Source organism: Acomys russatus, chromosome 7 (genome assembly GCF_903995435.1).
Source record: "Acomys russatus chromosome 7, mAcoRus1.1, whole genome shotgun sequence".
Classification (NCBI taxonomy): Eukaryota; Metazoa; Chordata; class Mammalia; order Rodentia; family Muridae; genus Acomys; species Acomys russatus.
This window is the reverse complement of record NC_067143.1, coordinates 4,014,880-4,034,160: the sequence shown is the minus strand read 5'-3', so window position 1 is coordinate 4,034,160 and position 19,281 is coordinate 4,014,880. Positions and strand designations below refer to the sequence as shown.

At 53.6% G+C, this 19,281-nt stretch overlaps 3 protein-coding genes and 4 non-coding genes across 8 annotated transcripts; 1 reads left to right on the top strand and 6 right to left on the bottom strand.

The window, feature by feature from the left end:
• The first annotated feature begins 853 nt into the window (after nt 1-853).
• On the top strand, nt 854-4,930 carry Acp4 (acid phosphatase 4). The gene is made up of 11 exons (XM_051149417.1): nt 854-1,132; nt 1,209-1,313; nt 1,391-1,477; nt 2,204-2,350; nt 2,912-3,010; nt 3,096-3,191; nt 3,749-3,881; nt 3,959-4,041; nt 4,344-4,471; nt 4,561-4,739; nt 4,818-4,930. Exons 1-11 carry the CDS (start codon nt 1,019-1,021, stop codon nt 4,928-4,930), a joined length of 1,284 nt encoding a protein of 427 aa, XP_051005374.1. The 5' UTR covers nt 854-1,018.
• Nucleotides 4,931-5,535: 605 nt separating this feature from the next.
• On the bottom strand, nt 5,536-9,754 carry LOC127191370 (Friend virus susceptibility protein 1-like). 2 transcript variants are annotated; one of them, XR_007830894.1, is made up of 3 exons: nt 9,434-9,754; nt 7,982-8,015; nt 7,703-7,735 (listed from the first exon to the last, which is right to left on the bottom strand). XR_007830894.1 is itself a non-coding variant. In XM_051148441.1 (2 exons), exon 2 carries the CDS (start codon nt 7,355-7,357, stop codon nt 6,503-6,505), a length of 855 nt encoding a protein of 284 aa, XP_051004398.1. In that variant the 5' UTR covers nt 7,358-7,735; nt 7,982-8,456; the 3' UTR covers nt 5,536-6,502. The 2 variants fall into 2 exon arrangements, 1 of the variants encoding a protein (XP_051004398.1); XM_051148441.1 differs by lacking the exon at nt 9,434-9,754 and having other exon boundaries at nt 5,536-7,735; nt 7,982-8,456.
• Nucleotides 7,490-7,581, bottom strand: LOC127192531 (small nucleolar RNA SNORD88). The gene has a single exon (XR_007831001.1). It is a non-coding gene; the product is annotated as a small nucleolar RNA SNORD88 (small nucleolar RNA).
• On the bottom strand, nt 7,815-7,904 carry LOC127192529 (small nucleolar RNA SNORD88). The gene has a single exon (XR_007831000.1). It is a non-coding gene; the product is annotated as a small nucleolar RNA SNORD88 (small nucleolar RNA).
• On the bottom strand, nt 8,095-8,184 carry LOC127192528 (small nucleolar RNA SNORD88). Its single transcript, XR_007830999.1, has one exon. It is a non-coding gene; the product is annotated as a small nucleolar RNA SNORD88 (small nucleolar RNA).
• On the bottom strand, nt 9,547-9,638 carry LOC127192527 (small nucleolar RNA SNORD88). Its single transcript, XR_007830998.1, has one exon. It is a non-coding gene; the product is annotated as a small nucleolar RNA SNORD88 (small nucleolar RNA).
• Nucleotides 9,755-14,699: 4,945 nt separating the features above from the next.
• On the bottom strand, nt 14,700-18,850 carry LOC127192388 (uncharacterized). The gene is made up of 5 exons (XM_051149673.1): nt 18,171-18,850; nt 17,593-17,861; nt 16,396-16,542; nt 15,054-15,185; nt 14,700-14,767 (listed from the first exon to the last, which is right to left on the bottom strand). Exons 1-5 carry the CDS (start codon nt 18,848-18,850, stop codon nt 14,700-14,702), a joined length of 1,296 nt encoding a protein of 431 aa, XP_051005630.1.
• Between the last annotated feature and the right edge of the window lie 431 nt (nt 18,851-19,281).

The following is a 19,281-nucleotide window of genomic DNA, read 5'->3' as shown; positions in this document are numbered from 1 at the left end:
TGGAGCTTGGTCTAGCCTGAATCTCCAAGTTCCAGGTTAAGTGAGAGAGCCTTTCTCAAAAGATAAGGTGCAGAGTATTTGAAAAAGATACCTGGCATTTGGCCTCCATAAATATGCCCATAGACACACATGCATGTACTTCTACACACACACACACACACACACACACACACACACACACACACACACACACACACACACAGGAACACACACAAATTGCTAAACTTTAGGGCCATTTGTTAGGTGGTCATCAGTACAACTTCTTAACAGTTCCTTAAGTGCCTAATGTACTTAGAAGTCACCTGCTCTGGTCTGTGAGAAGAAGGCACAATACACTGGTACCGTAATTTGCCTAATATCACACAGCTTGAAACAGTAAGAGCTTTGGACTTCTGGCTTGAGTATTTTGGTTCAGGGCTGTAGGCGTTTTGTTTTGTTTGTTGTTGTTTTTTTGAGAGAGGGTTTCTCTGTGTTAACCTTGGCTGTCCTAGACTCGCTTTTTAGACCAGGCTGGCCTCGAACTCACAGCAATCTGCCTGCCTCTGCCTCCCAAGGGCTGGGATTAAAGGTGTGCGCCACCATGCCCGCCGGCCCTGTAGGTTTTAACCAGGTGTATGTGGTAGGAAGAAAGTGAAATCTTCAAATAATCCAGGGGGGCCTCAGAGACTCCTGGCATCTTAGGAAGAATGGGAAACACGGGGAAGCTTGGGGCGTCTGAGGGCTCCCTGTAACTACCTCTCAGCTTTGCCATTTCTTAGATGTTTCCTCAGGCAAGACAGTGGTCCTGATGTGCCTCAGTTTCCTTGTCAGCACAGCAGGCATGCTGGTGGCCAATCGGACACCTCCTGGGGGGTCTGTGAAGACGAACGAGGTTAGAACCAGGTTAATCCCAGGCCTCCCTGCTGCTGGGGAGCGTGCTGGGGCCTGCGTGGCTTGCAGGGGGCTGAGTCGGAGGCTAATGAGCAGGTGAGGCCACAGCACAGACACAGGCTGAGCTCAGCGTCTGCTCTCTGTGGAAATGGCTGAGCCCGGGTCTCAGGGCCACACTGCGGGATCCTTGCTGCTGCTACTGCTGCTGCTGCTGCTGCCACCCCAGGGCCTGCCGGAGGGGCCCCTGCTATTTGTGGCTCTGGTGCGAAGCCCCCCACCCCCCTGACTGACCCTCTATCTTCCAGGCCACCCCTGACCTGGTTCTCCAACATCCCCAGGTGTTCCGACATGGCGATCGGGCGCCACTGGCCTCCTATCCTACAGATCCGCACAAGGAAGCTGCCTCCACCTTGTGGCCTCGAGGCCTGGGCCAGCTGACAAAGGTGAGGAGGGAGAGGGGGTGAGGATGAGGGTTAGGGGGCAGGTGATGCGGATCTGCTGAGGCCATCTCTGTCCCCAGGAGGGGATCCGACAGCAGCTGGAGCTGGGCCGATTTCTGAGGAGGCGTTACAAGGCCTTCCTGAGCCCGGAGTACCGGCGTGAGGAGGTACTTTGCTGACCTTTGACCCCAGAGCCCCCTTTGGTCTTTACTTCTTGCCTTTGATCTCAATCTACTTGACCTGCACTCCCACGGGCTTCTGGGTCAGTCAGGAATCCACGCTGACCTCTGCTCTTCTCTCAGATATGACAGTCTGACCACTGACTGGCCTTCAACCTCTGTCTGGATTCTCAATCACTCCATCCTGACCTTCTGACCTTTGAACCTGATTCCATCTTTCTTAGGGAGTGGGGTTTCTTGGAAAGGGCCTGAGCCTGCACATGCTTAGCAAGCTCTCCATCACTGGACAACACCCCCGGTTCCAAACTCCGAATCTGCATCAATTTTGACCTTCCCTTTCAGTCATCTGACATCCTTTGCCTGAGTCTTCCTGGCCTCTGACCCCTGACTCCTCTCAGTACTGAATTTTAGCTCCATGTTATTCACCAAGTGCCCACCTTCTACATCCTGACCTCTTACCTCCAATCCCCTTGATCTGACCTTCCGTCTCAGCAGACCCTGGCAGCCCAACACACTGCCCAACTCTGACCTCTGACCCTCGATCCCAGCTTCCAAAGTTGAAGGCCAGACACTTGAATTTTGACCCTCAATGCCTAACCTTTGACCCTCTTCCTGACCTTTCACCTAACCTACCCCAAACTGAATCTGAAGCTTTTGATTTGGGACACTACTGACCCTTGGCCTGTCCACCTCCTCTGCTGGCCCCCACCCCAGGTGTACATCCGCAGCACAGACTTTGACCGGACCCTGGAGAGTGCACAGGCCAATCTGGCTGGGCTGTTCCCCGAGGCTGCCCCTGGAAGTCCTGAGGCTGACTGGAAGCCCATTCCAGTGCACACAGTGCCTGTGTCTGAGGACAAGGTCAGGGGGCTGGATCTGGTGGGAGACACAGAAGAATCTTGAGTTCTAGGTCATTCTGGGAAGCTTAGTGAGACTTTCTTAAGTGAAATTTCACAAGAGGACTGGGGAGGTAGCTCAGGAGTAGACCTCTGGCGCCTTAGAATCCCCCAGTGAGGAGGAATGGGGAGTGTGGCTCAGTGGTAAGGTACCTGACTAGAATCCCCCAGTGAGGAGCTGGGGGTATATGCTTTAGGGGTAGAGGGATTGCCTAGATTGTCCAAGGTCCTGGGTTCCATAACCAGCACCACACTTACACAAAAAGGGATGGAAACAAAGCCTACCACTGAGCTGGAGAGAGGCAGAGGCAGCTCCCAGCCAGGTGGATCTATTTCTGGAAGGCCGGAGCAGTCAAGATTAGCAAGATTGTCTGGTGGGGCAGTTCAGAGGGGCAAGCTGCCACCGCTGCCCAGCACAGCTGGATACAGGGGAAACTGGGCGAGAGGCGAGGGCTAGTGACTGGCCCCATGGCAGACTGAGACCCTAGGCTCACTGCTGTCTTCCCTGAGCCTCAGTTTCCCTCAGTTGCTGAGGTTCCCCATGCGCAGCTGTCCTCGATACCATGAGCTGCTGCGGGAGTCCACAGAGGCGGCTGACTACCAGGAGGCCCTGGAGGGCTGGACGGTGAGTGCTGGGGTGGGCTAATGGGGCTGAGAACCAAGCAACTGGTCAGGGCTGGGGCTCAGCCAGCCCTGCCATCTCCACCCAGGACTTCTTGACCCGCCTGGGCAACTTCACTGGACTGTCCCTGGTTGGAGAGCCACTCCGCAGGGCATGGAAAGTTTTGGATACCCTGATCTGCCAGGTGAGTCCTTCCCTCCCCTCTCCCAGCTGGGGATTTCAAATTTGCACTTGGCCTGTTTATTAGGGCAAGTAATTTAGTCCTGTGTGCCCGGCTTCCGCCTCTGCAGGTGGGGGATAATGACAGGCTGGTAGGATGGTGACACAGCACACACACACACATATACACACCCATTTTCCTGGTACCATTTCACTGGATCTTTCTAGAATCCCAAATGTCAGATTCCAAGGCATGTCTGGTCCCTAAGGGCTTGGTAAGAACTGTGGCCAGGGTCTGGAGGGTTGGCTGTTACTAAAGTGCTTGCCATATGAACACGAGGAGTTTGCATCGCTAGCACTTATGTGAAAAAGCTGGGTGCAGCAGCTCACACCTGGGGTTTTGCCTACTCAGTGAGTTCGAGGCCAGTGAGACTCTCAAACAAACTAGGTGGGCCAAGCTTGAGGAATAACATCTGCAGGTAGCCTCTAGCCTATGTACATGTGTACACACACACACACACACACACACACACACACCAAATGGGGGGTGACCAGGGATTCCCTTTCCTCCTTTCTCCCCAGCGTGCCCATGGTCTCACCCTTCCATCCTGGGCCTCCCCAGATGTCCTGAGGACCCTGTCACAGATTTCAGCTTTGGATATCAGGGCACACGTAGGCCCACCCCGAGCAGCAGAAAAGGCCCAGCTGACAGGGGGTAAGATGTGGGGTCTGTAGGGGTGCTGCTCTCCAGGTGGGGAGGGGACACCTAGACACTCTGCTCCTGTCCCTCAGGGATTCTGCTAGATGCCATCCTCAGCAATTTCTCACGGGCCCAGCGCCTGGGGCTGCCTCTCAAGATGGTCATGTACTCAGCTGTGAGTCTCTGGGAAGGGTGCGCATTGCTACATGGGTGACAGAGGTGCTGGGAAGACCACAGTCCCCCTGTACAGTCCACTGCCTTGGGTGGCCCATATCTCTATGCGACTGCATCGCTAGAAACATAGTAAAGACAGGGAAGGTGCCCAACCACAGTGTGCATGTCTGGACAATCACAGACCACCCATGGTGTGGATGGGAATGGCCTGGGGTTATTTTCAAGGGGGGGACGGGACAACAATATGGGTGCTAGAAGCATTCTGGGGTCCTGATTTAGGTCCTCCCCTGGAATTCTCCGCAGCACGACAGCACCCTGCTGGCCCTCCAGGGAGCCCTGGGCCTCTACGACGGGAACACCCCACCTTATGCTGCCTGCATGGCCTTTGAATTCCGAGGGAGCTCCAGGGAACCTGAGGAGGAAGATGGAGAGTGAGGATGGGTGACAGTTTGGCAAGCAATGAGAGGGAGGGACTCTTAGGAGGGGGAACGAGTGATACTTCTGTCCTCTCCACCTCCAGGAATGTCACCATCTCTCTCATCTACCGCAATGACACCTCCCGCCCGCCCCTGCCACTCAGGGTCCCTGGGTGCCCAGCTCCTTGTCCACTTGGGCGCTTCCAGCAGCTGACTGCTCCAGCCCGGCCTCCAGCTCATGGGGCCCCCTGCCACGGCTCCTATGATCCTGCCAGCCCCCCAGGTGACAGCCCTCTGCGCAGGGGTGGGAGTGGGGAGTTCCCAGGGCCTGGGATTCACAACCCCCATATTCTTCCCGCAGCCACGGTGCCCCTGCTGGCCGGAGCTGTGGCTGTGCTGGCCGTGCTGAGCCTGGGGCTTGGCCTGTTGGCCTGGAGGCCCAGCTGCCTGAGGGCCCTGGGAGGGGCCGTGTAAGAGGGTGGGGAATGGGACAGACACAAAAGCACTCCCTGAGCTCACACTGGATCCCAACATGTGTGCACACCTGCTGCTCTGGCTTGTCACTTACTGCGCTTGCGCCTGTGGGGGTGAAGGCTGGGAGGGCCCTGGGCATTGTGATTGCTTGGACACTCATGTTTGTACTCAGGTGCTATACATACATGTGGCAAGGCCCACAATAAGCATGTGTGCAGGTGGGAACCTATAGCCTGAGAGCTGAGGGCTGGCTCCTAGCATTGCCCAATACATAAGTTATGAGTTAAATGGGGATAGGGCTCTCCCAGGGTATTGGTTAAGGTAACCATACTCACAGTCCTGAGTCCTCCCTGAAGCAGGGAGGTTCTTAAAGGACCTGTTGTTGATGTCCTGTACCCAGGACCTCACCCTCCCATCACCCTGAGGCCCCAGCTGAGACTGGGAAAGCCAACAGGTGTTCCTGTCTTGAGAGGTGACTAGGTTTCCCATTGGGGGTTGGCACATCAAGACCTAAGATCCTGAGGAAGCCAAGGAGCATACCTTGGAATCCTAGGACTGCCTGAACTGGAGGGCCAAAATAAACCCAACCAAAAGCAGGCTGCGAGGCAGGGGCTAAGGCCAGCCGGAGGCTGTGACGGCCCCACCAGCCCACCTTTCCTTACCAGAGCACTGGAGTATCCTTTGGAGACAGGCCAGAGGTGGGCAAGTACGCCTGTGCCTCACCTGCCCTGGACCCAGCTCAGCACCCCGATCCTACCCTCGCCGGGACCAAGTCAAACAGCACACCCCACAGAGGGCAGTGAACCAGCCATTTACTAGGAACTCAAGAAGGCAGAAGCTCCAGGGCTGTCCACCTCGCCCCTCCACTAAACCCAGATCTACACTGGCCAGGGGCCATGTGTGCAGCCAGGGAGACCAGTCCCAGCTGGTCGGTGCCTCAAAAGGGAAAGGGAAGGGCGTGGTTAAGAGAAAGTGGGGCCAGGACCCCCAAGGCAAAATTTTTACAAAAGGAGGCTCTTTTCTCCCCAAAACCAAAGTGTCACACAAGCTCAAAATAAAATATAAAGTAAAAATGCTGCATTAGAAAAGTTTACAATGTTAAACCTTTATAGTAGGGATACTGTCCCTAAAGTGTCAAACATCCAGTAAAAGTCCATGGAAATGTGGCCCATACCTAAAATACTATGTAAGTGTTGCATTGAAAAAGTAAAAAATTCAAGATGGCCTGTATGTAGTGCTTTGGGGCCCACGTGGAGACAGAGGGGTGGGGTCCCTGATGTGGCCACCCACCTCAGCATGGCCTTATGCTCCAACTCAAAGGCTTTAACTCCAGGGCCATAAGCACCCTAGATTCACAGCAAATGGCCACAGTCCCACATGGACTGTGTGGCTGGGGACATGCACACCCCTTTGGGGCCACTGAACTTGGCACTAAGTGCTGGAGGAATGGGATGCAGGGAAGGTGCTGGCTAAACTGTCTCCTAGTGGCCTAGGTTGCAGGCAGCCCCTGTGCAATTCCTCTTCCCACTTTCAACCCTGGGGTGCGAGTGTCCTCTTGAAGCTAGTCTGGGGCTAGTCGTGACGCACGGGCGGCTCTTCCCCACAGGCCTGGTCGGAGTAGGGGGGCGGTGGGGGCTGCTCCTCGGCCAGCCCATAGCTGGGGTGGCCTCGGCTGCGCTTGGCTTCTTTGATGTACAGTTCCAGAAGTACCTTGGTGGGCTGCCTGTCCACCTGCTCCCGTGGCACGCCGTGGCTGAGCAGCCAGCCTAGGAGGTCCTTGCGAGTTGGATTAGGGCCCAGCATGAGCTTGGTGCGGCCTGGATGGCTCTGGCGCCAGAGCAGGCCCACATCAGCAATGGTCTGGATCTCCATCACGGCCTCCAATACTGTCATGCCACGCACCAAAAGGCTGACCAGTGAGAGCCGCAGCTCAGAGGGCGCTGCTGTGAGCAGGCGCCGCTGTAGGCCCTGAGTGAAAGCCACATCCTCTGGGGCCAGGTCCACGGGGCCCTCTGGGTCAAGGTAGATCCACTCAATCATGCCCAGTTCTCGCACCAGCTGGATGCCTTCCTCCATGGTGGTCCAAGGCCTGAAGGGCAGCTCAGTGGCCTCAAAATGCAGGGAGGATTCCCAGCGCTGGCGCCAGGCCTGCAGCAGCCAGCTCAGCAGCGTCTGGCAGCCGCTCCCTCGCAGAGCCTTGCAGCGGTAGTTAAAGATGGCATCATGGGTGAGATCACCCAGCAGCCCCAGCTCCCCAGAATTCAGGGACAGGGCAGGGCCTCCCTGGTCATACACCCGCAGGATCCAGGTGACCATGAGCTCATTGGGGTTCTGCTTGAAACGCCGTGAGATGGCCAACAGCTCCGTGTACGTGTAGTAGCGGTCCCCCCGGCCTATCTGGGTGGGCACCAGCACTCTCTCTGCCATGGCCCTTACAGCCCCAAGGCAAAGACAACAGGAGGGCTAGAAGCAATGGTGTTGCAGAGGCTGCAAAAAGACACAGGGCATACTGGTAGGTGACAAAGGGCCACCCTCCCACCCAGCATCCTCCTAGAGTGGAAACCCCTCAGGCCCCTGGATGTCAAAGGTCCCAGGGGGCACAACGTATCATCAGGGTGGCCAGAGCCCAGTGCTATACATCACAGGGGTCCCCAAGAGTAGATGACAGATTGCCTCATAGAAACCCGGTCCAGCTTCTCCCCCAACTCTCTTGTCTGAACCGAGTTCCTGCGATTAGCACTAAGACCTCTACCCCACACAGTTCTGCTCTTACCTGGAGGGAAGTGGGTTGTCTGCAGGGGCCACCTGTAGGCAAGGAGAGGGGAAGAGGTTGGTAAGGCACAAAAGACCATGCGTGGCACCCCTATTCGCCCCTTTGTAGTTAGGGCCCCTCAGACCCACAGGTGTCAAAGGTCCTGGGGAGCGCCACATCCTCAGGGTGATCAGAGCCCAGTGCTGGACATCATAGGGGTCCCCAAGCATAGACACTGACAAGCTTTCTTACAGCACAGGGCTATCAGTGTCTTAGTAGTGTCAAGGCCCTGACCTTACCTCAGGCAGCGCTTCTGGAGGGAAGCCTGGCTGGCTGTTGGCAGGAGGGAGAGGAGAAAAGCTGGTGAGACCCATGAAGACCACAACTTCTCCAACCACTCCCTTTGTAACCAGGGCCCCTCAGACCCCAGGGTGTCAAAGGTCCCTGGGGGCACCATGTCCTCAGGATGGTCAGAGCCCAGTGCTGGACATCACAGGGGTCCTGGTAATATTAACACCCACCCTCCCTTTATTAAGTCCTAGCAGACTTGAAGTCCCAAAGGGGACCGTGTAGCCCAGTGCTCAGAAATCCTGGCAAGAAAATGACACTTGGTCACTCCCCCATTTACTTACTTGTGACAGTCTATGTGGCCAAAGTTGGCTTTTACAGTCCCAGCATGCCTCTACTTCCCAAGGTAGAGGAATAGATAGCATTCTGTGGATAACTGGCATCTACCCAGGACCCCAGTGGGATGTGGTGAACTTATTTCCCTCAACTACTGTTCTCTTCGTCTCCACCCAACAGTCTAGCTAGAGAGCTCAGGCTGGCCTTGAGCTCATGCTCATCCTAGTCTGATATGCTCACACAAGTGTTCACACTATCTAGCGACCATAAGCCTCAATTTCGTGCAGAAATGAGCTGGCCAAAGATGTAGCCACGTAATTGGGAATGAAAAACTAAGCCCAGCAACACTTACCCCATTTCTGGTGCTTATAAGCCCCGTATAACCAGTGGCTGTGACAGCGGACACATTCCTGTCTCGCCTGTTCCATTCCGAGTGGAGCATAGACAGGCTACAGGCCTCACACCTTTGCCCAGCCCTCGGAGACATCATGTGTCCAGTGCTGTGCCGGACACGCCATTCCTAGCACAAGCCCAGTATGGCCAGATATAAAACATTCATTGTTCTCCCCGTTCTCAACATCCAAGAAACAAGGAGAGAGTCTCCTAGAGCTGAGAACTTGTTCTTTTTCAGATAACACATTCCTGTCTTCCGATAAACCTTGTTATTTTAATAATGGTTCCCATGTAACTTCAAGGTTCTTTTTTTAAAGAGTATCATTTCTATGTACACATTATTTGCTAGGACCTAAGAATTCTTAAAGGTTCATTGTATGCCGTCCACAGATCCAGTGGGCAGGTGATAACGCTGACAGCCATTTTGTTCTCTATTTTTCTGCACCTTACCCAGTCCTTACGGCCCCTCTTGTGTACAGAGGGCACCTGCCTTTAATGTGTCCTCTCCATTCAGCACCCAGCTTTAAGTGTGATGGCTTACTGACGAGTACAGAGCTATGAACTGGGTCTGAGACCTTTACCAACCAGCCGACTGACCCCATTAAGTGAGTTTGAATATATAACACCCCCTATAATTGCTAGTTTAAAAAAAAAATCCCAAATTATAGGAAGTCACCCAAGAGGAAGGTACACTAGTTTAGGTGCGGATAGATCAAAAAAATAAAGGCTCTCACCACGAGTTGATGATGACAGATGGCTACTTGGCTTCAAGATACACCTGTAATAGAGGAAGGACTTGGTGAGGGCATGTGTGGGGACAGGCCACAGGGGCAGAACAGAAACTTTAGAGCTCCTCAGACCCCCAGGTGTCAAAGGTCCTGGAGGGGCACTGTGTCCTCAAGGATGTTCGGAGCCCAGTGCTAAACATCATGGGAGCCCCCGACCTTCTGCAGCGACCAGGCTATTTGCCTTCAGGGATGGTGGCCAAGTTGACCCAATAGAAAGACCGATAAACACAAAATTCACTATACGCTTCCACTTCCCCAGTGTCACAGATCCACGGACTCCCTATGAACTCACAACGTGATGCTCCCCCCCACCCACCCCCCCCCCCGTCTTGACTGTATCTGCCAGTAACCTTGAAAAACAAAACCTGCGAAGACACAAATCCCTCTAAAGAACCTTGTGGGAGGAACTAAGGGAACTGTTCTCTGGAGGGGACAAACAAAACCCCACTGAGATATAAGTTTTATAAACAAGGACCAGAGAGCTTCCTCTTGAACCAACCTGTGAAAAGACATCTGGGAGATGACTTAGCAGGATCCCAGGAGGAAAAGAATCTAACCAAGAGTGGTACTAGCACTGATCGGTAGACAGAAAAAGGTTGTTTTACAGACGAACGTGTGGTTAAAATATTTTGGGTGAAGTATGTAACTTACTTTCAAACTTCCCGAGTAGCTGGGACGACATGCTTGTACCATCAGGCCCCCAAAACAAAACCATTAGGTATCTTGTGGCCACTGTATTAGTGTTCTCGCAGGCGGACAAAGGCCTGACTTCCTTTCTCCTGTCCACTCCTACCTGCTGCTCCGAAGCAATCCAGTCCTCCACGTGCACTCCCTTCCGCCTCGGTAACTCCGTATCGTGTATCGCCCCTACACCCCATCCTCCTCCAGCCCTCATGTGTTCTAGGTTGCACAAAAATGCCAAAATCCCACACGGGGGAGGGGCAGTGGTAGAGATCTCCTACGGAGAGAACCTGCAGGCAGGCAGCACGGGGGCTGTCACTGGGAGGAAAAAAATTCTATGTCACACACACACACACACACACCCCGTCCATGTCACCTAAAGACGGGTAAGATGGCGGACAAGACCCGCGACGTGAGCAGCAGAAATGGCGTAGCCCAACTAAGGCACAGACAAAGACAGGCCCCGTCCCGGCATCCCCAAGCTCCACACACCCGGCGGCGGGCAGCGCCCCGACAGCGCCCGCATCCGCCCCTTCAGGCGACACCCCGGTTCCATCCCGAGAGCGCCCGCGGCCCCAAGCAGCGCTCTTGAGCCGGTCCACGCGACAGGTACACGGTGACCTACGCCACGGACACCCCGGGACACGCGCTCCCACGGCGCAAAGCACCATCACAGGCTGGAAAGCGCCGAGGCCAAGCCGGGAAAACTTACCAGGACGAACCCCACCTTTGACTCACTCCGCACGAGCGCGCCCCACAGCCGCCGCGTGGCCCACTTTATAGCACGCGCCGCCTGTCAGCCCCGCCTACCGGGTCCGCGAGGCCCCGCCTCCAGGGTCCCTTAGGCTCCGCCCCGAGGCAGCCTACTATTGCGCCTGAACCGGGAATCCCTCTTTGATGGGGGGGGGGGGGGGTCCGAAAGAATAAACATCGCTTGCCGCTAAAATATTTCTGATCAGGTGATAAGATATGTCGTCTCCAGAAAGGACGAAAAGTATGAAGGACGCTTCTGAGTGGTCATTCTCGTCAGGCACTTCTGAGGCAGCTCCCAAGGAGGGGGGGGAGCAGGACTAGAAAGGCCCCCTAAGCGTAGGAGGGGCCAGAACCGGAAGCCGCCGGACTTGCCAGCGCGGCAGGAGAACTAGTCCCCGGCTGCAGAGGCTGGCTTACACTTAAAGGGCCTACCTAGCAGTGGTCGAAGCCGCAACGCCGGAGGCAGGACCGTCGCAGACTGGCCGACAGCAGTTAGGAGCAAATTTGTTCTTTGGTGGGCGCAGCCCGAGAAGGATACTGGGGCGGAAAGGCGGGATTCCCTATGGTTGAGGGAGGGTAGTTCTGGACTCCTGAGTCTAAGGGAGCAGGGCTGGAAGGCTGCTGGGTTTGAATAAGGAGGCAGGGATCTGGACCCTTGGGTGTTAGGGGGAAGGATCAGGGTTCTGAATTCTTGGCTGGGCTGGAGCTGTGTAGAGTGCCTCAACCACAAAACTGATAAAACATTTGTAAAACAAACAAAACAACAAGCAAAAACCGAAACAAAACAACAACAACAACAACAAAAACCCTGCCTGTATCAGTTTACACAGCACACAGTTGGGCTTTTTTTTTTCTTCCCCCGTTTCTTTTTACTCTATTTAACACATTGGGTAATGGATTTTCTTTCTCTTTCTCTTCTTCAATTTGCCCTCCAAATAGTCTTTCCATGTTACATTCTTTAAGCCATAAATGCAATACTTTATGTGACCTGAGAGATCTTTGTTCAGCTGGCCTTTTCTCCCTCCCATTGAAGAGTTTTGCCTTGGAGCCTAGTGGTTGGAAGTATGGGAAAAGACTAGATTCTTCTCTTAGCGATGTAAATGAGTTCCCGTTACGGCTGCTGGCAATATTCTCAACAAGGCCGTTAGGGATGTTCCTCTGTGTGCACGCTGTGCCTCATCTTCCTCACTCACTTGTGGCCTTCCTGGGATCTCTAGAACCTACGAAGTCCTTCTTTGCCACAGCACTCTCAGCTCGTACCGTCATCTCTGCATTTCAAGTTACTCCGGTCCACATGGCTCCCCCCTGCCCCTCCCCCCGCCACCTATGTTCACCTATCGTCTTAGGCAAGAATCCCCAAATTGTCTCCATTCCCACCAGTCCCCCTCTTTCTACCCCTATCTCCCATGCCATGTCTTTGTTTTGTTTCTTGAGACAAGGTCTTTCTACGTAGATGAGGCTGGCCTTGAACTCAGAGACCTTTCCTGTCTGCCTCTTTGCTTGGTTTCCACTTATGACGTTGATGGCTACTATGGTCAACGTGCCAGAATCCAGAATCACCTAGGAAACAAGCTTCTGAGCACACTCTGTGGGCGATTATCTGGGTTAGGTTAGCGGCTGGCCAGGCCTGTGCATAGATTATCTTGGTTAGGTTAACTGACCTGGGGAGGCCCACCCACTTTGGGGGGACAGTGGGCAATAAAGCCCAGGTGTTCATGTCCCCTCTGCTTCCTGATTGCAGATGGCAATGTGACCAGCTGTCTCCTCATGCTCCTGCCACCTGACCCCTCCCCCTTCACCATGTCATGGATTGCACTTTGAACCTTTCCCCTTGAGTGGCTTTCTCTTTCCCCATAGCATGGGTCCCCTCACCTCTCATCTCTTTCGTTATGGGTGCATATTTTGTATTCCTCTGCACAGTATTTGGACTGTTTATTTGATCACGTGTTTGGGGTGTGGCTCAGCTGGTAGGGTGTAGCACATAGGCAGTGCTGGGTCCATCCCCAGCATTATGTAAAACAGGCCTGGTTGTGCCCACCTGTAATGCCAGCAAGTGATTCAGAACTTAGGTCTCCTCTTGGCTACACAGTGAGTTGCAGACCAGTCTGGAGTACATGAAAAAGTGCCTAAAATTTCTTTGAAATTTAAAATTTCAGATTTATATGTATGAGTGTTTTGTTTGCATGTATGCCTCTACCACAGGTGTGCCTGGTGTCCTCAGAGATCAGAAGAGAGTGTTGAAACTGGAGTTCTGGGAGGTTGTGAGCTGCCATGTGAGTTTTAGGAATCAAACCCTGGTTTTCTGCAAAACCAAGTGCAGCTAAGTCATCTGTCCAGCCCCTTGTAGTTTTTTTTTTCATCTGTCCAGCCCCTTGTGATTTTTTGATAGCTCAATGGTTCAGTTCTTTTTCTCAAATTTATTTTTATTTTCATTTGTGTGAGTATGTTGGACGGTGTATGTGTGGGTGCAGTACCTGCAGAGGCCAGAAGAGGGCAGCAGATTTCCCCCTTCAGCTGGAGGTATAGGCAGATGTGAGCCACCCAACCTGGATGCTGAGAACTAAACTCAGTCTCCTGGGAAAGCAAGCAAGCACCCTTAACTACTAACCCATCTCTCTGCTCCTATGATCATGCAGTTCTTGGATGCAAACTTTGTAGATAATATTATGTGGCGATGTCAAAAGGTTGGATTTGTGTAGTAGGTCATTCCCTTGCTACAAAGAAACTGAGTCCCAAGTGGGGCAACCTTGCTATGGGTCATAGAGCTACTAAGTGACAGAATCTCTAGACCTGTGAGAATGAGAAAAAGATCCCTCTGTCCCCTGTGTAGGAGGTGGTGAGCTTGGGCAGTGATGAGATTTTTTACCCACGTTTCAACCTTTCTCCATTCAGCAGATGACTATTGGCCCCACAACTCCCTCCCAAAACCCTACACCGAGCCGGCTTGTGTTGAGAGCCTTTGGGAAGAAGAGAAGGGGTGGGATGGGGGGGTGAGTTGAAGATGTGAGCAGGATTTTTTCAGAGAAGGTGAATTATTGATTATAAAACTGCAGGTTGGAGCTGGGGAACAGTGGCTCACTGTTCTTTTAATCCTAGCACTCAGGAGATAGAGGTTGGCCCATCTCTGTGAGTTCCAGGCCAGCCTGGTCAACATAGTAAGAACCTGTTTCAAAAATAACAACAACAACAAAACCACAGCGGAAGTCAAAAGAAGTAAATGTTGAAGTCAAGATGCGGGGGTAAGTCAGCTGTTCAACAGGCAGTAGGCACCTTACAGCCAGGCGGTGGTGGCACACGTCTTTAATCCCAGTGCTCTGGAGTCAGAAGCAGGCGGACCTCTGTGAGTTCAAGGCCAGTCTGGTCTACAGAGTGAATTCCAGGACAACCAAGGCTACACAGAGACGCCCTGTCTTGAAACGCCCCCCTTCCCCAATTTTCCACAAAATAAAAAACAAGACAAACCCACCATGTGTATGCCTAGGACCCTCACCCTCGTATCTCTGTAGACTTTTGGTGTTTTATCCCTGAGTCCCCTTTCTACATAAGAGGACAAAGATGGACAAGGTGGGGAGGGGGCAGGGGAAGAAATATGGTGGTTCCACAAAGTACTTTCAGGTAAGGAAACTTTCTGGGCAAAAGATATTTTTCTTTAAAATATAAGTACTCCGGGTTGAGGGGAGTCAGAAGTTACAGGACTCATGAGGATAGGGATGGAGAGCAAGCTCGGGAGGCAGCTGACAGCCTGAGTGGAGCATTGGTGTCACTTGATTCTCATGTCCTAAGACCATATGGCCTGGCGTGCCAGGATGGACCAGAAGTTCATGTAGTTCAGATAGGAGAAGAGGCCTGAGAGAGAAAAAGAAGGATAGAGAACACGCAAGAAGTCAGTAGGCTAGCCCTCACTGTGTACCCCATACTGTCCCACCCCAGCCCCTGCCCCATCCCTAAACCCCAAATCAACTTCATCCTTATGTTGTCCCCAACCCACCCCCCAGCCTACAAGAATCCCCAGCCCTGGCTCCAAGCCCAGTCCAGCCCTCCCTGGCCCTGGGTGCAACCCCACCCCGACTCCTGTGAATCCCCACAGTGCCTTGTGCACCGCTGAGGCCACATGGGAGGAGCCCAGGCAGACCAGTCATGGAGAAGAAGAAGACGTTGATCCAGGCCAGGTAGAAACTGTTCCCCAGCATGTAGGTCATGCCCTCCTGCAGGAACTTCCGGGCTTGCATCAGGTAGAACAGGACCCCCAGAATGATGCTGACCCCTGTGTAGCACAAAGTCCAGCCCAGGTGTGAGCCTCCCACAGGCTTAGTCACACGGCTGTGGCTTTCTCTTTAAACTCCCTACGCAGCTGAGGGTGACCTTGAAACCCTCCTGTCTTAAGATGTGCGACGCCACACTTGGTGTGTGCAGTTTCGAAATGGAACCCAGGGTTTCATGCACTCCAGGCAAGCGCTCCACCGACTGAGCTGTGTCTCCACTCTCCTCTTTCCTCTTCCTGAACTTTCTCCCCTCTGTTCCTCTCTCTCTCTTCCTTCCATCTGCCCTCCATCCTTCACTTCCTACTTTCCTTTTGGTTGTTGCCATTTTGAGATAAGAGCTTGATTTATGGCCCAGGCTAGCTCTGGACTTACTATGTAGTTCAGGCTGGCCTTGGACTTGCTGCTAACTTGCTGCTGTAGCCTCCCAAGTGGTAGGATTGCAAGCATGTGCCACTACATTACCCCCAGTGCCTTTGATCTCCAGACCCAAAATCTCCACTCATGGGCCTCCTGACTGTAGCCTGATGTGAGACGTTGGAAGGTTTTGGGACTCATAAACTAGGCCTCTTACCCTGCCTCTGTCCCTTACCTTAGGGCAGTCTCTCATGTGCCTGAGCCTCAGTATTCTCATCTCTACAGTGGGTATAACCATAGACCCATCTTTGCAGGCCATCATGAGGGTGTGTGGTGATTGGTATGTGTCTTGGAAAACCTCAAAGACTGTCAGATTCTTATTATTGGCTCCTTAACATTGGGCTTCTAGAGCCAGAGAGAGAGAGAGAGAGAGAGAGAGAGAGAGGGATCATTTTTGGGTAATTTGAATGAACAGGAATTGAAGATAATTTGTGAAAAGGGAGAAAAAGAAACTTTTTCAGATTGGACACACCTGGGCTATTTTTTTTTTTTTTTCTAGTCATTGGAAATAACACAAGACGTACTTTCTGTTCAGGTAGAAGGATTGAATTGTCTGACTGAAACCTTGGCATGCGTTCCGGAGGGAAGGTAGATGTGTGGCCTGAGGAGGAGGGGAAGCTCGGCTTGGACTGGGACTGAGGGTGAGGTGGGAGTTAGAGGTGAGGCTGTTTTCAGGGCTGGGTGCATCATCATGGCTGGAGATTTGTGAGGAGGCAGATGTGGGCTGGGCTAGGCTGAGTACAGTGGGATGGAGCTGGCCTCTGCGATGGGCGCCTAGGGGAAGCCTTAGTCACGCGCCTGTCATGAGGCTGCAGACGAAGAGAGAGAAGTCCATCAAGGGCAGGTTGGTGCTGGGGAAGAATATAGTGCTGATGAGACCCATACACACGCAGAAGCTCATGATGCCGGAGATGAGGAGGCAGGCCCAGGCCAGGTCCAGCAAGTCTGGGAAAAGAGGGGAGTCAAGAGCACCAGGCCTGCGCTGAGCAGATGGCTTGCTGCTCTTCTGGAGCACCCGAGCTCAATGCCTGCACCCCCCCCCCCCGGGAGGCTTACAACTACCTGTAACTCTAATTTCAGGGAATGTGATGGCTCCTACTGGCTTCTGGGAGCATGCGCATTAATGTACATGCCCACACACAGACACAAAAAGTTTAAAGCAGATGGCCACGGTGGTGCATGCCTCTAATCACAGCTCTTGGGAAACAGGAGAAGACAGATCTCTATGCGTTTGAGGCCAGCCTGGTCTACATATTGAGAGTCTGTCTCCAATAAATGAATCTTTAAATATTAAGGCGGAAAGTTGGGGAAGCGTCTGACACGAACCTCTGGCCTCCAAAGGTACACGTACACAGACACACAGACAGAGCCAGCCAGCCAGCCAGCCAGCCAGCCAGCCACACGCACACACACACACACACACACACACACACACACACACACACCTAGAAGCCAGAGGAGGGCATCAGATTACCTGGAACCAGAGTTGCAGGTGGTTGTAAGCCACCCCGGGTTGAATTAAGAACCATGAAAATGAAACCTTTGCTGCAACGGAGGCCGATTCACTGAACGTGCATTGAGCCCTTCCCTGCCCAAGCTGCTTTTGGTCCTGGTGCTTTGGATGATAGTAAATGACACCTCTCCTAAGAAGCTGTCTTCTGGTCCCCACATGCACACAGGCGCACTTGCATCTGCACACTTACGCGTGCTCGCGCACCAACACTGAGCTCTAAGGACATGGCTATTGGATACATCGGATCTGGCATGTGAGACACGCTTTTTGGTCAGCGGCATCAGGCTCTTGGGCATGAAGATGTTGTGTGGGTGTCAAGGAGCAGCCTAAGGGGAGTACTATTTTTGAAGTTCTCTGGAACAAAGGGGGGGCTGAGTCTCTGGAGGGGTGAGGAACAAAGGGGGAGCCTGAGTCCCTGGAGGGGTGAGGAACAAAGGGGGGGCCCTGAGTCCCTGGAGGGGTGAGGACAGGGCTGGACTTACAAGCATTCTTGTCATATTCGTTCATGCAGGAGATGTCGGGGCAGCGCATAAAAAAGATGGTGTCGATGGGGATGGTGTTGGGGCCGGTGGGGTCCTCTGGAGGCGTCAGAGGCACTTGGAAGTGGATCCAGGGCTGCCACAAGGCAATGAGGCTGAGCATCACCATGCCAGCCACAGTCAGCACCAGGCTAAGGTACCTGCTGATCTTCTTGCCTTCGAGCAACAGCCTCCAGCCTATGGGAAGCAGTGACCAGCTCTTGCTGTTAGTCCTGTGACAGATCATGTGACCGTCATCAGCAGGCAGTCCATCCACCCTGCTCAGCCACCCCACTGCTGGTTCTTCAAATCCCAGTCTGAGAAGCCAGGCCTCGTGGCACATGCCTTTAATCTCAGCACAGAAGTCAGAGGCAGGAGGATGTCTAAGTTCAAAACACCAGATCTCATCTACCTGGCATCTGCCCAGATCCCATCCGTTTTGACCCAGGGAACTGTCTAACTGCTGCCGCAACTCCAGTTTCAAATGTAGCTGTGCAGCCCCAGGCTTGAGCTCGGCTCCCCTGCTCCCCTCCTTTACTCACCGTGTCGAGCCCATTGTAGAAGCAGTGCTTGGCACCTTGGTTGTGTTGTCTTCAGTATTCTGACTAGACAGAGAGTCACATGAAAATTCTTTCAAACTCTCCTCGGAGTCCCAGATAAAGGACTCAAAGCTTCCGATGCTGGCCGCTGGGCTCTGGGTTAGGGATGGGGGGACATCCACACTGGGCCGGGCGTGTGACTGGGTCACGGAATGGCGGCTTTCATTGTTGGCTTGTAAGCTCTGGATTTCTGACCGGACGCTACCCAGGGCGTGAGAGCTCAGGACGCCGAATCGGCTAGTAGGGGAAATGGAGGAGGCCTCTCTGGAGTTAAGCCAGCGGCTGTAGGCAATAGACTGCATGTCGTGTGTGCTGGGCTGGAGACCCTGAGAAGGGCTCTCTTGGACACTGGTCCTTCGTGGGAGGATGGTGGGCAGGGAAGAAATCTGAGTGCTGAGCCTGTGAGGGAGGAAGAGAGATGCTGGCGGTTCCTGGATGCTGACCCGTCGGACTATAGGTGTGGGCGCCGAGAGTTCCTGGTGGCTGAGTCTTTGAGTGTGGATAATGGGCACAGGGGCATTCACATTGGTCTGGTGGTACGAGGGGCTAGATTTTTGGTTTTCATTTTGGCTGCCGAGGGGAGCTGCCGTCTTGCCCTGGAGGCCAGGTGAGTTCTGGTCCATGTGCAAAGGCAAGCTGGGGCGAGTGCCTGAATGCACTCAAGTCACATCAGGCTCAGCTTCCAGGCACTGTTGTGGCCTCCTGGATACCTGTCGCTCTGACTTAGGGTTATGTGTCCCTCTGTCTGTGATTCTTGCTCTCTGTCTGTCTGCCTCCAGACAGTGCTCAGGGATTTGGGCTGGGCAGCAGCTGGGGTTGGGGTGGGTTCTATGACAGTTGGAGGGGTTCCAAGAGGCTGCAGTTGGCCATGGCCTCAGACTCCACCGTAGGCCTTCGTAAGTGACCGGGGTGTTGGGGCTGGACCAGTGGGACTGGGCGGAGTCTGGATTGGGTAGGACAGAGTGAGGCTGGGTTAGGGAAGGTCTGGGCTAGGTCTGGCTGGGATTGGGGCTAGGCAGGACTGAGAGTCAGGGCTGGGTCAGTAGCGTGCTTG